At 35.8% G+C, this 16991-nt stretch overlaps 1 protein-coding gene across 2 annotated transcripts in view; it reads left to right on the top strand.

The window, feature by feature from the left end:
• The first annotated feature begins 2667 nt into the window (after positions 1-2667).
• LOC113050536 (sodium/hydrogen exchanger 7-like) overlaps positions 2668-16991 on the top strand; it is a 39168-nt gene continuing 24844 nt past the window's right edge. For both annotated transcript variants that reach the window (XM_026213570.1, XM_026213569.1), the window contains exons 1-5: positions 2668-3040; positions 12868-13070; positions 13740-13817; positions 16070-16146; positions 16776-16888. In XM_026213570.1, the coding sequence (XP_026069355.1) occupies positions 2752-3040; positions 12868-13070; positions 13740-13817; positions 16070-16146; positions 16776-16888 (760 nt within the window). In that variant the 5' untranslated portion in view covers positions 2668-2751. The remainder of the gene's footprint in view (positions 3041-12867; positions 13071-13739; positions 13818-16069; positions 16147-16775; positions 16889-16991) is intronic.

The raw sequence follows: 16991 nt of genomic DNA, 5'->3' as shown, positions 1-16991 counted from the left end.
AATAATTAATGGAAATAATAATAATATTGGTGTACTCGGATTCAATTGTTGGATGTTTGATTTGTTATATTGTTGTATTTGTAGGCCTACTTATTTATTATTTATTATGTGTGTGTATTACTCATCAATAAATAAATATAATTTAATCTATAATATATATAATATTCATGATTAGGTCAAGCAAGGTAGTCCACATTTTAGCTTAAAAAAACAAAAACGCAAAAAAAACCTTTCTAATGCTCAACAATTTAAAATCACAACAGGGCGCATCATGTTCCATTATTGGGGTAAGATGACCCTGCTTTTTTGTATAGGATGTTTTGCTCTTAAGACTTTAAAGGGGGGGTGAAATGCTCGTTTTCACTCAATATCCTGTTAATCTTGAGTACCTATAGAGTAGTACTGCATCCTTCATAACTCCAAAAAGTCTTTAGTTTTATTATATTCATAAGAGAAAGATAGTCTGTACCGATTTTTCCCGGAAAAACACGACCGGCTGGAGGCGTGATGTGTGGGCGGAGCTAAAAAATCAGCATTATCCTTAAGAAATAAACGATGTGCAAATCCGGTGTCAAACTGGGCCTTGTTTGTAAAACAAGCATCTTCAAAATGCAGGGAAGAAACACAAACACTTGCACAACTCAGTTGATGCTCTGTAAAAAATAAACTCCATCCACTGGTCCCTTAATGCTGTTTCTCTTTTGGTAATCTGTGCAGGGTTGTCTTGCCCTGGCAACCAAAAACACACTTTTGTGACATTTCGCGACGCTCTCGCTCTGATCAGTGAATGTCTGTTGTGCTCTCATTGCTCTGCTCTATGGGAGCGTGCGCTCTTCCGGGAGAAGTGCCCTTAGGACCCATATAGGGAAATTCCGCCCTATCTAACGTCACACAGAGCCATACTCGAAAAAAACTTTCCGAAACTTGTGACAAACCCGAAGGAGTATTTTTTTTACAGAAATACTCCTTCAAACGTACAACGTAATTTTTGAAACTCTGTCCATGTTTAGCATGGGAATCCAACTCTTTAACAGTGTAAAAAACTCAGTATGCATGAAATAGCATTTCACCCCCCCTTTAAAAAAAAAAAAAAAAACCCTGCAATTAAAAAATAGCCTCACTTCAATGACAACCTGGTCATCAAATGTGTCAGTTTGTGCTTTTAAATAAATAACACTCCTGTATATACATTTAAGATATTAATATAAGGTTAAACTGCATTTTTTTAAAAAGAAAGGTTAATAACATTAAAGCTCATTGAATGCATTGTTCAGAAATTCAGTAACAGGCCACGTTGTTTTTGTTTTGTGTGTGTGAGTTTGTGCTCTAACACTTTCATTGAACTATTGTAAATTGCAAACAAATAATTTTACTGAGAAAATAAAAAATTATGTAGGAGAACCAAATATTTCCGTTACTCGCCTTTTTATGTTATTTGTGTGCCAAGAAAAAGGAAAGATGTCAGTAAACTTTTATGTAAACCAATCAGCTTATGAAAGTTTTCTCATAAGGATTTCTGTGAAATGTGGTTTAAATTATTTGAATTTCATTTAAAAGATTAACATAAAAAGTCTTAGCATGGTGGCTGTATAAGATTAGTTGCATATACATTTGTAATAAATTTACATGTGTCACACAGAAAACGTTCAACTACAGTGCAACATACTGTAAATAATGTTCTTTGGTAAACTGCATGAACTCATCTGTGTGATTAAACGTAACACAAATAAATATAATTTGATTATAAAATAATAATATACAGACATTCATATTTTTTTCAGGAAGCAAGGAAAGAAGGCTTTCAGAAATTATTAAAAAAAAAATGTGTCTAACGCATTGTAAAAAAAATCCTGGAAACTTTTTTAAACTGACCTACACTTGCAAACCTAACATAAGTGTAAACGACATTTGTATCTAAAACGTGTGATTATTTTTTATCTTTACTCTACTAAAAAGATAGTTTTGAATGTAGTTTTCAAAACCAGGAAATGATGACTTTCCATTTTTCATCTAACAAAGGAAGTGTGATAGTATGCAAAAGAGCAAAAAGGAAATCTTAAATTCCTGTTCTTGTTTGTTTTTATCAACCTTTGGAGGTCAATAAAACTGCAGGGGTTAGCATTCTTCAAAACCACTCAGTTTTCAGTGAGTAAGAACATTTTTTACTTTGCTTCAAATATTTTAATCCTCATTGAAATGTAAACACATCAGATATCCCTATCACCTCTTAAAATGGCCTGTCCACAAACCTCAACTCAGAAAACAAACGAATATTTAATTCAAGTGTCAATAACTACAAACCAGACTATTGCACATTTACTGCACATAGAGACATCCTAATGTTTCATTATTTACTTAATGTTTACTGCTAGACAACTGCATCATCATTTTCAGGGTTTGAAACTCTATTTAGGGTTGCAAAATGTTTAAAGCTTATATAATATGAAACAGCTCCTCCATTTTGACTACCAGAGGCATAAAATCAACATTTTCTTTCAAGTTAAGCACCTCCTTCGCTGCTCGTTTGTTGAAATGTTTTAGAAATATTTCATTCAAGAGGTTCAAGACCAGTTTTGTATAATTTTCATGAAATGTACTAGTAAGAGTGAAATATTGGTGTGTGTGTGTGTGTGTCTCTTTAAGAGCTTGAGCAGCGGTCTGCTCTGATACCTCATTATTGTATCTGACTCTACCTTGTGGCTGACGCAGCAGAGCAGAGGGTGAAGAAACCCGCCACAAGCATCCTGCACCATGGAGGCGGCCACAGCACCAAAATCATGGACATTATATGCATTAGGAGGACACAGCTCGCTGTTTGCTATCATAATGTTCATTTTAAGCCAATGTTGTCGGATAAGAGCAGATGACGGCGGCATTGAGGAACTTGCCACGGAGAAGGAGGCAGAGGAAAGTCACAGGCAGGACAGCGTGAATTTACTTACATTCATTTTGCTTTTGACACTCACTATCCTCACAATATGGCTCTTCAAACACAGAAGAGTGCGCTTCCTGCACGAAACAGGACTGGCTATGATATACGGTAAGAAATTAGTATTTTAAACATCGCGAATGGCGTTAAGCATCGTCTGTGTCTCAAAACCGAATGAACCGAAGAGCTCGACAACATGTTGGCCGTTATAATACCGAGTCATCAGAGTTGAATCATTTTTAGTCGCGTGGTTCTCGCGCATTTTCTGTCTAGCTCATTAGGTATTGAGACAGCCATCATGTAAACCCTTAGCTAAGCCTCACTTGAATGAGAACGTTTAGCCTGCTAGCTTGAACGAACGCTAATACAAATCTTGTGCGTCGAATGTCATTATAATTCAGTGCGGTGTGTTTAAATGGACGTGGAGTAGATTGATGTTCTTGAATGCACCACAGTTGCTTAGCCCATATGCAACCCACAGTTTTAATATTGCATAATATCGTATGTGTGTATGACATTTTACTCCATAACTCGGCTATTCAGGGACTCGGTCGCGGGGGGTTTCGCTTCTTATTTTGTTTTCTTTCATTCCTTCTGTTGAGTTCCTCATACTAGCTTGTGACAGCATTTGAATTTCAGGTTGGATCAGTCTACAGCAACCTGATGTTATGTCTTCTGTGTCAAGAATCCTTCCTAAACCTTTTATGAGCTCTACTTTAAAGGAATAGTTCACCCAAAATTAACGCAATGCATTTACTCTCCCTCCTGTTGCTTCAAACCTTTTTTTTCTGCTGTGGAACACAAAAATGTGAAGAATTATTTTGGTTGCTTTTCCGTGCACCTGCAATTAATGGCACCTTTTATATATAACCCCCCCCCCCCCCCCCCCCCCAAAAAAAGCCTAATCATCATAAAAATGTTAATTTGTTCACTATTTTCTAGTTTTTTTGGAGCCATGAGACAGATTGGATTGAAATTTACGTCATTATTCACTCTAAACATGATTAAATGATGCCAATGTTTTTTGATGTACTAATTAATTAAGGCCCAATCCCAATTCTACCCCTTAGCCCTTCCCCTTTACCCTATCCCATCGTTTCGCGGGTTCACATGAAGGGGTAGGAGTGTCCCGATTCTCTTTTGGTTGGAGGGGGAAGGGGAAGGGCCAGATAGCCCTTCAAACTAAGATTATTCGGGACCACACTTCAAACGAAGGAAGAAGTAAGAATTATCCCAACAACATGGTTGCTACAGCGAACAAAAAGACACATAAATGTAAGCTTTTTTGGCATAAATAAAGATTTTAATGAAAAGTAATCATTTGTTCTATGTTACATTCAATTGTGAGTTCATGTTAATGGTCTTGTTACTCAAAAAAATGTTTTCCAAAAATCGCTAATATTTGCTAGCATCATATCATTACAGACTGCATGATAGTGGCACAGCATATGTCTGATCAGGGAGATAACTGCCATAGACATTGATGTGGGCTAATCCCCTCCCAATAATTAGAAATCTCTAAACCATTTTCTCAAGTATTGCCTATTCAATAGAGAGAGAGAGAGAGAGAGAGGGAAATATAAATTCTGTGTAGGGATGCTCATTTCGATTAATTTTCCTGACCGACAACCGCCGCTCGTTAATCGATTATTAACCGTTAACTGATAAGATTATAATATTGAATTGGCATTAAATACAAATAAAATTGATGCGTATCTGTGACCCTTTAAAAAAATACAAACTTTTTTTTTTATATATAAAAGGGTTTATTTTAACGTGCAAACAGCAGCAGCATACAGAACCGGTTTCAGTTAAAATGTCCACGCACCTGCAGCATTTCTGACAGTGAGAAAAATAGAATAAAAAATTTACAAATAAAAAACACAATAGGCCTACACTAAATATATTTTTTAAACTTAAATAATTAACAAATTAAGATGACAAAAAGAAAACACTGAATCCGTTTGAATGAAGCTTTCAAAAACCGGGAATTTTTTTCGTTAGACTAAGATTTATCGTAAAAATAAAAATAGCAGCCCTACCTCAACTCCTTGTCTAATTTTTATTTAAAAAAAAGCAACATATCAATGTGATGTGGGGTCAGTCTGGAGCGCAGCCTTTTGACAGTTAGACCCGCGGCAGAAAACACCCTCTCCGATGGGACAGTTGTACCGGGAATACACTGGTAACGTCTCGCTAGTGCCAGCTTCGGGAAGCGCCTTTCATTTGCTTTCCACCAGTCAAGAGGATTAATATCCAGAGAAGGAGGATCATCTCTCATATAGATGTCAACCTCTGCTTCTGGATAATCAGTGCGTTATCTCCTCAGATCGCCGTGCATCGCATCTTCTCCCTGATAACATGGAGGGCAGTGTTTGTTGCCCTTCATCACTCGAAGCGCGTGGGTGTTTGCTTCGTAAATCGTACTTGTGCTACTGCTGTATTTTAATACAGCGCCGCATAATTTACAGGTAACATTGTCGCACTTTCTGTTAAAATGATCCCACACAGTGCTTCTTTTCGCTCGCTTCATTTTGCTTCCCTTGCTCGGGTGCCGACGCGCTCCGTGAGTTAATAAATATAAGCTATATAGTAGGCTATTTTATTTTTAAACCATGCAGCAAAAAAATAAAAATAAAAAAAGAACCTTAAAAAAACGTTTTAAACCGTTTAACTGATAGTATTAATCGGTCAAAATGTTTACTTTCGGTTAACGGTTAAACGGTCAATATGAGCATCCCTAATTCTGTGTATTCGCATCAGTGTGTTTATCTTTTTAGAGTGAGTTTACTTAAAAACAGCGATTGTATCCTCTCGTTGCTGGAAAATATAATGTAGCAATTCAGTATTTAAACTGTATTTAATAAAAGTCGTGGGGCAGCGTTGATAAGTTTATTTTCTCCTGGATGTGTGAGCTGTGCGATTTCCAATATGTGTGTGTGTCAGTAAGCAGCTCATTAATACAGAACTATAATTAAAGGCTCTAATGCACACCAGTATATGTGTGTATTGAAAGAGCTAGACTACGAATGATGACATGTGACGTCATGGTAGTGGTGTCCCAGTCCTTAGGGGGGAATATTTTCTCCCCTACCCCTTGACACTCTGTTTCAAGGGACAAGGGGAAGGGGTAGGCGAAGGGGAAGGGGTATAAAATAGAATTGGGATTTGGCCTAAGTGTGAAAAATTCTAAAGCCTTCAGCAAGGTTAGCAAATTCACATGTGGCATGTCTTAAGTGAAAATGAGAGCTCTCTCATCAGTGGTTGTTCTGAAGTTCAAAAGCATTGCTTGGACATGAGAAAAAGACTGGGTTGAAGCAATTGTAAGCAAGCTGCAAGACACCTCCGTTCTTTCTTTCTTTTTCCATATGTAGGTTCAGACTTGTAACCTATTTGGTTTCACACCGTTTCAGTCAATTTTGATTAGATTTAGGGATGAACGATAAATATTTGCCAATAATTAATGCGCATCTTGTCAGTAAAGCCGGTTCTCTAATCAGCGGTAAAGGCGATCAGGCAATATACAAATGCACACTTCACAAGATCTGCTCGATTCGACTAAGTCTGCAAGGTTTGTGAAATGAAATGTTCATTAATGTTATTCATTTAAAAGATTTGTTTAAATGATATGCGTATTTGCTGAATGCTGACAGCAAACAAGAAAGTATTGTTTGCCTTTCTGTTATTAATAATATAAAAACAATCATTCAGTCTTCAAATTAAAAGTCCGTAGCGTACAGTTTTAAAAATTCTAATGGTTGTTGCTCCCCTCATTTCAAGCAGTTAATTAATGTCAAGGCTAATATGTTTGTTCTACAGAGTATTTTTGCAGGAAAATACTTCTAAACCCCCTTTTTCTTTTTTCATTACACATTATTGTATATTCAATAATGTATATTGTATATTTGTCAGCCTGGTCTAAGTCATGTTGTAAACCCAGTTTGTATAACTGTTTAACATGATTCCAAACTGGTCTGTCTCTTTCCACACAAAGCCAGACCTTTCCCTATCCAATCTTTTTTCCCCCTCGTCTCTAGAAATATCTGCGTCCACACAAAACCACATAACTGACACAAAACGATGTAGTATACAGGCCAGACCAGTATGTGGCACTGTAATTCTGCCACAGAGATACACAAAAAATGTAGAAGACTTGGACTATGCGCATAAACCTTGCTTGCGGTATACAAACGAACATGGAACAATACATTTATTAATCTGTGTTAATGTTAGTTAATAAAAAGACAATCGTTCAGTGTTTGTTCATGTTTTTGTTGCTGTTATGTGACGAAGCGGTGTCTGACTAGGGACGAGATGTGGGCTGATGACGTCATTCGCTGTCCACACGTAAATGTAAGGGTGGCGTTTTCAGATTTAAGAACTTTGTGACCCAGTTTAAAGAAATATTGGTATCACTCTCCCAAAATGCTGGATCTGTGTGGACGAAATGTCTGTACGATGCAAAATGTATGCGTATACAGCTAAACGCGTCTCCTTGTGGACGGGGCCTTATATTCCTATCCATCAGACGCTCCATCAGAGCTTTCTGTAGTGAGTAATTAGATTTGATAGTGTGTACTTCCTTCCTATAACTCTGCACCATTAAACTCCTTGCATGTGTTGTTTGGATGAATCGCACACAATCACAAAGCAGATTTGACCTCAGCTGTTGCTTTGAACCAGTTTGGTGCAAGGTAGTATTTTTTTTCCAGGTCGAAACAAGGTTGACATGTTTTGGCTCACAGAACAGAGACACCTGGTCACTGGCTGGATGGTAGATGGCAGATGGTAAAGTTACAGTTGTGTCTTCTTGGGTGTGTTTTTCTTTCTGCATTCTGACCGGGCTTTCAGGGGCTTTCCTTTTTCTTCCCTCTTGGATTACAAGAGACACTCCATGTAATGTGTTGCAATTGTGTTTTGCTTTTGTGTGCTGAGCCTGTGATATACTCAACAATGCAGGGGAAGACAAAACATTAAACTACATTAGCTGGATTCTGGTTGGACGGGAGAGATGTCCTAGGTCACTTATTGTCTTTGCGGGGTTCGAAATGTGATGCTTACCCAATTATTAATGCCCTGCAGTGCACATGCTCATTTAAGCTTTGCTGCACAGCGTCTGTATATGCATGGTTTTGTCCTTCAGTTGTAAACTCACTCTTCTGTATGTTGAGTTTAGTTCTGGAAGCCGTACTCTGGCTTGTCTTCATGTCGATGGCCACTGTAGCTCTCAGGATTTGTGTGTTGTTTCAATGGCGTACACACACTATTACTACCCATGTGCCTTTAGACCTCTCTCCTCTAATCCAGTTTCACTGCAGACATTAGTCTTGCCTTTACACTGAAAAGGAGATTCTTTTCTTAAGAAAACATGATTAATAGAACATCTTACACCATTTTTTATTTCTTCTCCTTCCTGTCCTATTACTCTGAAACTACAAGTAAATGGTGTCATGACATTTATATTATTATTATTAATTTTTTTTTTTTTTACTTTTGAAAAAATAAACAAGAATAAGGACGAATGATGTTTGATAGCTGCAGAATTTGTCATGTTCTACACAGGTTAGCACCGGACATGTGAACTTTTCCCCATATAAGTGTGTAAAGCCAAATGAAACATTCAGTCAACAGGAAGTAATGCAGTTCTGAAAGTAGTGTGACAAATTTAGTTCACAGAAATATTCAGAATATAGCAATTTTGTTAACTGGTTAGCAGCATTAGAAAATATTCTGAATTAAACAAAATGGATTGAATTCCTGTTCCTTGGCTATATTGTTCAGCAAAGTATGTTTTTTTTTTTTTTTTTCCCTCTTGAACTGTTTGAGGGGCAGTTTCATTGTACCATCAGGGTTAAATGCTAAGCTAACTGGTTCGTGCTAACCTGCACATAATTGATTCTACATATCCCCAACCCTTACATTTTAATTCATTGAAATTGTGGGCAATTTAATTTTGCTTTGATCCATTAATTTTGTTCCTGCTAGTTAAATCTGACATATTTAAATTTTTGTTGCCTGTGAACTAGTGCTGCAACACGTCACACTGTTTACATCTCGCGTAATGGCATACTGGGAATGGAGAAAATTGCATTCTTTCACAAAATCGGAGACCACTGTTATCAAAAGTATGGGAATACTTTAAACAGAGGACCAATTAAATTGCCCTTTGTTCCCTTTCCAAAACCGACATGGTGTACCACGGCAGCACAAATGCGATGCACGAGCACCTCAGAGGAAAACATCCTGGCGCTCTCCGGTGTTATGGTTTAACTGGTTACCGTGTGATCTGGTGACCAACTTCCTGGTTCAGGTCTCTGCTGCAGATGTGATGGAACGACCGCAGCAGATTCTGCATTTCTAAAAGCACAAACTGATGTCATATTAAGTGTCTAATAAACGCAGACTTGCTCACTGAATGATTCTGATATTATTAAATTCTTATTCGTAAAGATTGCAAGTTATTGGTATGATCACCCGTAGCGGCTGAAGTAGGGATAAAATAAAAAATAAAGTCCGTGTTGGAGCGGGTTTCGAACACGCGCTAGGGGCGTTCACATATCGCGCCCTAAAAACGCATGGAAAACGATGCTTGTGAATATGTGAACAGCCCCTTAAAAGACAGCACGCCGCGAGACAACAGTCACAAACCACCGAGCTACCCCGAATCAGCTCCAGATCTCTGGAAACCATGCTAAACCATAGCAGAACCCGGACTACATTTTATGGTTTGTGATGCTAAAGAACATTTCATGACGTCTCAGACAACTGTAAATTTGTGGCTACTGTGGTTTAATTATAAACGCTATCGTAAACTCATATTTACCATAGTAAAATAATTTTCTTTGCTTCTTTTTGTATACTGTAAAAACTTCAACCACATTGGTTGAAAATAAATAAAGGTTGAAATATTATAATAGAAGTTATACTTATAGTTTTTTGTAAAGTTATCCAAAGGATTCATTAGCTAATCAAAAAAAGAACATTAGATTAATTGTTTATTGTAAAAAAAAAAAAAAAATAGTTAGAGTAGTCGACTAATCGAAAAAAAAATCGTTAGATTAGTCGACAGAAAAAATAATTGTTAGTTGCAGCTCTACTGTGAACAAAGCCAAGTTATTATCTTTACCTTTGGGTACCATGCACTGGCAAAAAAACATGCAAAAATGTTATCTTTAGGGGTACAGTAGCTGGGTCACTGGGGCATCACCTTTAATGGGGTATTAAAGGGCACATTATCTACCCCTAAAAGGTGCACATTATTTCATTAGTAGAAAAAATTTACATCTAAAGCACTACTATGAACCTTTTAGAGGTAGATAAGGTACAAAGTTGTCCATTTAAGGTTACTGCCCCAGAAATGGGCTGTTGGACCCCTAAATGTAAAGCTTTTGGACCTTTATTCTTGGAGTATGTAGTCTGCAGTACATTTAACACATGTCACTGTATTTGACACCATTCAACAGAAAGCTGATTTTCCACATTAAATCAGTACGGTCTACTCTAGATCTAAAATTGATTTAAAGCAGTGTATTTTGCCTGATTTTAGCAGGAGGTTGTGGGGTTATGGTGTTTTTTGCCTCTGTTCTTGTTTCTGTAGCCCATGCTGTGTGTGCTATTGACTTTCTCTGCCACTTCATTAGTATGGAAATACCCTCCAACAGATTTGACACTGCAGGCCCTCATCCCTTCTCCCTATCATCACAAATAAACCAATCTGCTTATACTGTGTTTTGGGTTTTCTTTAGGGCTGGGCAAAAAAAAAAATAGATTTTTCATTTAGTAGTTTTTTTTTTCATTATTATTATTATTATTATTATTTATTTATTTTTATGACTTCGATTCGATACAAATTCTTAAAAGCCGCTCTTTTCTGATATTTATTTCAGCATACATTTAAAAGAAGTTTTTATTTATGTGAATTAGGGCTGCCAAAATGGCTGATAAATTACATTCGAATTTGCAATTAAATATGATCAAAATTCGAATTATATTCTAATTTAAAATGCATAATTTCAGTTAGGGTGAAGAAAAGCATTTGGGGTCTTTTCTGAGGCCACAAGAGGGCGCATTTGGCAAAATATTACTGATGCACGTTTATTCAAAGCATAAGAAAACATGACTGTGAAAAAAGTGCATAATATTTAAAATGTTTATAAACCAATTATAATTAAGTAGCTTAAAGAACTATAAACAAAACAATATTATGTGTACATGCATAGTTAATACAAAGTGATGAAAGCCAGTCACACAGAGTACATTTTTCATGTAAACATGAGATGAAGTGGGATGGGGATAACCCACCATAAAGTCTCAAGATATGTTTTTGAAAAAAATGTAACCCACCTTAATTCTATATGGCTTTCTAAACATGTGGTTCTATTGTGTGGGACGTGAGTGTAAGGGTAATAGGAGATGTCCCTCTAAAAAATGCGTGAAATATGCGTTCTGTGTGAATGACTTGGTTTCAGTTTTGACATAAACAATATCTTCTCCACATTCATTTTTTTCCGCAATATTTTAATTTAACAACTGCATCTAGTTGCTTCAGCTGTATATGTTAACAAAAACATTATAATTCAATTACACTTATATTGTCATCGCATCTCGTGCGTGATAAATGCCAAAGTATACTAGACCATCCGCATCCGTACACCGTCCGCATTATGTAATTTTCGTCATCAAGAGGGCTCGCGGACAGCCGCGCACCCCGTCCACGCGGTCTCAAAATTTGCCTGCATGCATCTGATTATCAGAAAAATTAAGAAGAACATTATATATGGCCCTATTATTGTTTTGAAAAAGGACCCTGTACAAAAAAAGGCCAGTGGCTCTTAATTTCTTCTAATAAATTTGTAAACTGATGTTTACGGTTTATTTTTTAGAAATTTCAATAACATTGGTATAAAAACTATATTCACTGAATGTAGGGCTGCAAGAACTAATCAATAAAATTGTTATTATTGATTATGAAAATCATCGACAATAATTCTCATCGATTAGTCGGGTCTGCCCACAGTGCACGTACAACTGAAGCCGGTCGCATTAAATCATGGCAGTGAATAACGCATTTCTATGGACAAAATGAATGCTCTACAAATGTCGTAGGAAACTGAATGAGCTCCTGCAGTAAAGGCATGTGATCTAGGCTGCCCAAAACATGATACATTTTGATTTTAAGCTTCAAGCTGATGCATTAGCGTAATGGCGTAACGATATCTGTCAGGTGCTTTTATAGATATGTGTGTGCGTCCTTGGCGCAAAAACCTTTTATGTAATGGTCATATTCTGCGTATTATCCAGTAAATCTTTACTGAAAGGGCGCCAGCACTGCGGGCTCATGAGTCAAACAGATGGAACACACAGTGGCGAAGGACAAAAACATCATTTTTTAAAAAAAGTACATAATGCCAGCAAACATGTGAGCTGTTATCAAAGGCAAAGGAAGCCATTTTTGTTATTATGCGAATAAATACTATTTCATTGTTTTAGTTTGAAATTTGTCCAAAAATTACAATAACATTTTTAGAATAATTTTTCTGGACTGATTCCTAAAATTTGTTTTGTCTTAAGCACTGTATGTTTTTATAGCATTCTGTTGGCACATTTGTTTTAAGGACATCGGACAGAATGTGGAATAGTGTGTTTTTGTCAATAAAACTAAAATAAAGAAAATGGGGACTTTTAATCCGATTAATCGAAAAAATAATCGACCAACTAATCAATTGTCAAAATAAGTGTTAGTTGCATGCCTAAGTGAATGTAATAAAAAAATTTATATAAAAAAAAAAAAAATCGAGAATCGAATCCAGAGTTTGTGAATCGAAATCAAATTGAATCGGGTCATCTGAATCGATACCGAGCCCTAGTTTCCTTTTTCACAGACTAAGCCAATGTATTGAATGTGTATGTGAGTGGTTTATCTTCTGTGTGTTGAACAGGTCTGTTGGTGGGTGTTATTTTGCGGTATGGCATTCCCTCCACCAGTTACCATAATAAAACTCCTCCGAGCTGCACCCTGCAAGAGGGTCCTGTCAGCACGGTGCTCCTCAACGTTAGCGGAAAGTTGTTTGAGTACACACTCAAAGGGGAGATCAACCTTAGAGAAATCCACAGTGTGGAGCAGAATGACATGTTACGCAAGGTATGTGAGCAGAGGTGTACATACACACGTATACACACACTTCTGATAAACCTGCAGCAGAGGGAGAAATTTCATTTTGAGGTTTAATTTCTGTCACCTGTGCAGCAGTGTTGTTGTTGTTATCTAAAAATAAAAATCATTTTGTTAGTTGACATAAGGCTGAAATAAAATATAAATATTAAATGAAGAACTTAGAAAACCTTAGAAAAACTTTAAACTTGGAAAATCAGAAATGTTTCCTTGTAAACAAACCAAAATAAGTTGTAGTACTAAAATTATTAAAACTAAAACTTTTTTTCTTTACTATGGGAGTAAAAAGGGACCAGCAACTTATTTGTTGCCCAAGTTCTTCAAAATATCCTCTTTTAAGTTTAACAAAAGAAAGAAACGCAAAAGTTATGAATTATGAAATTAAATTAATATCCCCTGCTTTTGATCTGAACCATGAACAGACATCAAAGATAAATGAATAATAAATGAATAACTTGAAAGCATTTCGTTAAGACACATCAACATCCTCCTAATGTTTGTTGTTTACGCTAAAATAGACAAGTTTCCAAAAAATGTTTTTCAATTAAAATACATCTACACAGGATTAACAATTGCAAACTACACATTTTATCTATCATAAACATTTGTTTGAAACATTACTTTTTTTTTTTGTTGCAGTTGACCTTTGACCCAGAGGTGTTTTTCAACATTCTGCTACCTCCCATCATATTCCACGCCGGATACAGCCTCAAAAAGGTATGAGTGATATTGTGTGCTGGGCAGTTACCTGTACACAGCTTTAGCTTTCAATTTGCTTGTTTAGTAGCGTGTTCATTCATGAAGGTGCTTCTTTACCCCTTTATATTAAGAAATTTTGAGATATGATCTAGTCTAATGCAACATGATCTCTGTCCTCTCACTGTTCTGCTTCAGCGGAAGATTAGCCTAACTGCAAGAGAGAAGTACAAAACAGAACAGACACTTATGATCAAGAGTGTCTAAGAGCTGGTCAGACTTCACTTATATTACACTGGCACCTTTTAAATTGGGTTATAGTTAAGTTAATATGTATTTAACTTGGCAAGTCAGATTGTGTCCTTTTGTCTTTTAAAAGCCAGGTATAATTTGAGTGTTTACTAGTGTTATTGTTCCCCATGACCTGTAATTCAGTGGGTTACAGAGTTACTTTGGGCTATTTATAAAGAATTACAGAGCTTTTTGGTAGTAAACAGTATCGGCACAATACAGACACATTTGAAGTAGTATACAGAGGCATTGCTAAGTATTTTTCATATTGTTTTTTACACTTACTGGAAATCTTTAAAGTCATAGTTCATCCAAAAAGAGATATTTTTGTTTTGTTGTGTTTGACACCCAAGTACACAATAGTACAACATATTTAACACAGTGTACTTCTGTTCTTCATCATTTTCGTTTGTGTCAAATTAACTAAAGTTTTAACTACTGCACTGTCCATGTAAAAAGGGCTCTTATTCGCAGAGATCCCTGTAGCACACTCTGCCATGTAAACTGCAATGCATAATTTCACCAGTTGTGTAGATCAGATTGTAATGTAACAGAATGACCATATATTATCTGTTCAAATATTTTATTTGACTGCAGTGTTTATCGGGTGGATATCACTTCTGGATTCCAGATATTAATGTGAAGTTTCAGATTGTGCTGAGCGAGCAGGGAAGCCCTGAGGAAGTGAGAGGAATAGGGTTTTTTCCAGCTGTGTGTGTGTGAGACACATTGTTTCCTCTCTTTGTAACACTTTTTTGATGAACCTTACAGATTGGAGGAAAAGTGTGCAGCTCAGAGGTTGTAGGAACTTTGGCAGTAACTGAAATTAAAATGTTGACCGCACCAAAATTTCACACTGAGCCTTCGTCTCAAATTGAGCAGGTCTTAAAGGCCTAGAGTTAAGTCTTAAAGGTTGGGATTGGGAAACAAATGAGCAAATAATGACAAAATGTACATTTTTGCCTTATCTATCCCTTTAAAGCCACTAAAAAACTCCCACAGAAAACTCCCCAGAATTTCCCAGAATTACAGTTTCTGTTTTTTCCAACAGGTCAACAGGTCCTTCGTCCATTGTGTACTCATTTATTAATTTTACCAAATTTGATTGTTTTCTGTTGTTGTTTAATACTATCAGTTCCACTTAACAGAATCTAAAGTATTAAATCCGAGTGTGTGTGTCTATATATATATATATATATAATTTTTTTTTTTTTTTTTTTTTTTACACAGTAGTGTTTAATATCAGTATATCTTGTAGTTGCTGCACTATGTAGCAACAGAGTGACTCAGCATATTGTGACTGATAGTCACACAGGAAAAAAAACATCTATCTTGCTCTGTAAACAAGCAAGGATGGAGAAATAAAAGAGTAAAAATGTCAAGATGAAGACTAATAGTCTTGTGACACTGTACATCATGAGCAGGAAAGTCAGATTTATTTATATCTATTCATTTGTTCATTTTAACCTTAATTTCACTGTCTGTTTCACGAGTACTGTGTTTTGGGCTCAGTAAGATTTCTTTTTTTAATTTATTTAATGATTTTAAATTTTTTTCCACAGAAATGTATGCTTTTATTCAGTAATGACACACTTAAGTGACCAGAAGTCACTGTAAAGACATTTATTGGTACAAAAACCCTATTTAGCATAAATGCTGTTGTTTTTTTTACTTACTGTTAAAGAAATTATATTATGCTTTTAACAAAAATATTAATGAACAAAACTGTTTTCAATATTGATAAGAAATGTTTCTTGAGCACCAAATCAGCATGCAATCATAGGAATATATTATATTTTAAAATTTTATATTATATTTCACAATATTACTGTTTTTACTATTTCTTTTAATAAATTAAACCGCATTTGCTGATATAGTATTTATTATATAAAAATACATACTACAGAGGTTGAACTGTTTTCTCAGGACAAGGATATTTTTAAAGCTTTTTTGTTTTGACATGCTCTTCCTTGTCCCTCCAGAGACACTTCTTCAGAAACCTAGGATCCATCATAACTTATGCTTTCTTGGGCACAGCCATTTCCTGTTTTGTCATTGGGTAAGTCACTAATGTTCATGAAATTCCCACTGACCATGGAACTTTTTACATACAGACTGTGGATCAGCCGTGATATGCATCAGAATCCTTAATTTTATGCAAGAAGCAGAAGGTGTGACTACTTTTGATGAAGATTTAAGTGGAAAAAAAAAGTTGACCATGGCCAGTTACTAAAGTGATTTAAATTTAGTGATCACATTTTTTTAACCTAAACTATTAAAAAAGTTATTTTTGGTGCTAACCATTAACATGCCAGCCAGGTTCAGGCATGTAGTGGGATTTATGGGACCAGTAATCAGTCACCATCAGATTAGTTTCTTTATTTGTTTCTTCAAGTCAGAAGTGTCAAAAATATTCAAAATCTGGTTTAATCTCAATCTGTTAATTTATCAAATTACACAATGGAAAATCAATTTGGCTTTTGGCTTAGTGGTGTGCTTTATTGTATACTCCACATTTTGGACAATGTACCGTAGTTTGATACCTGCGTGTTTTATACATACAAAGAATATTTAAATACTAAGCAAATAGTATAAATAGTATTAAAATGTTTATTATAAACACAGCTTACTTTTGATTTGTGGTCATACAGGCCTTAATAAAAAAAAAATATATATTTTCTGTTTAAGAAACCTCATGTATGGCGTAGTGAAAATGATGCAGGTTTTGGGTCAACTCACTGACAAGTTCTACTACACAGACTGCCTCTTCTTTGGTGCCATAATATCTGCCACTGATCCAGGTACATCATCTCTCTCTTCCTCTATTTTAACTTGCTTTTATAGATTTATAGGAACTGCTGACATTTGTTTTTTATCAAACTGACTAGTAAGTTTTGCATCACC

This window comes from Carassius auratus, chromosome 31 (assembly GCF_003368295.1).
Source record: "Carassius auratus strain Wakin chromosome 31, ASM336829v1, whole genome shotgun sequence".
Taxonomy (NCBI): Eukaryota; Metazoa; Chordata; class Actinopteri; order Cypriniformes; family Cyprinidae; genus Carassius; species Carassius auratus.
The sequence above is the reverse complement of the archived record's forward strand: the minus strand, read 5'-3'. Positions and strand labels throughout refer to the sequence as shown.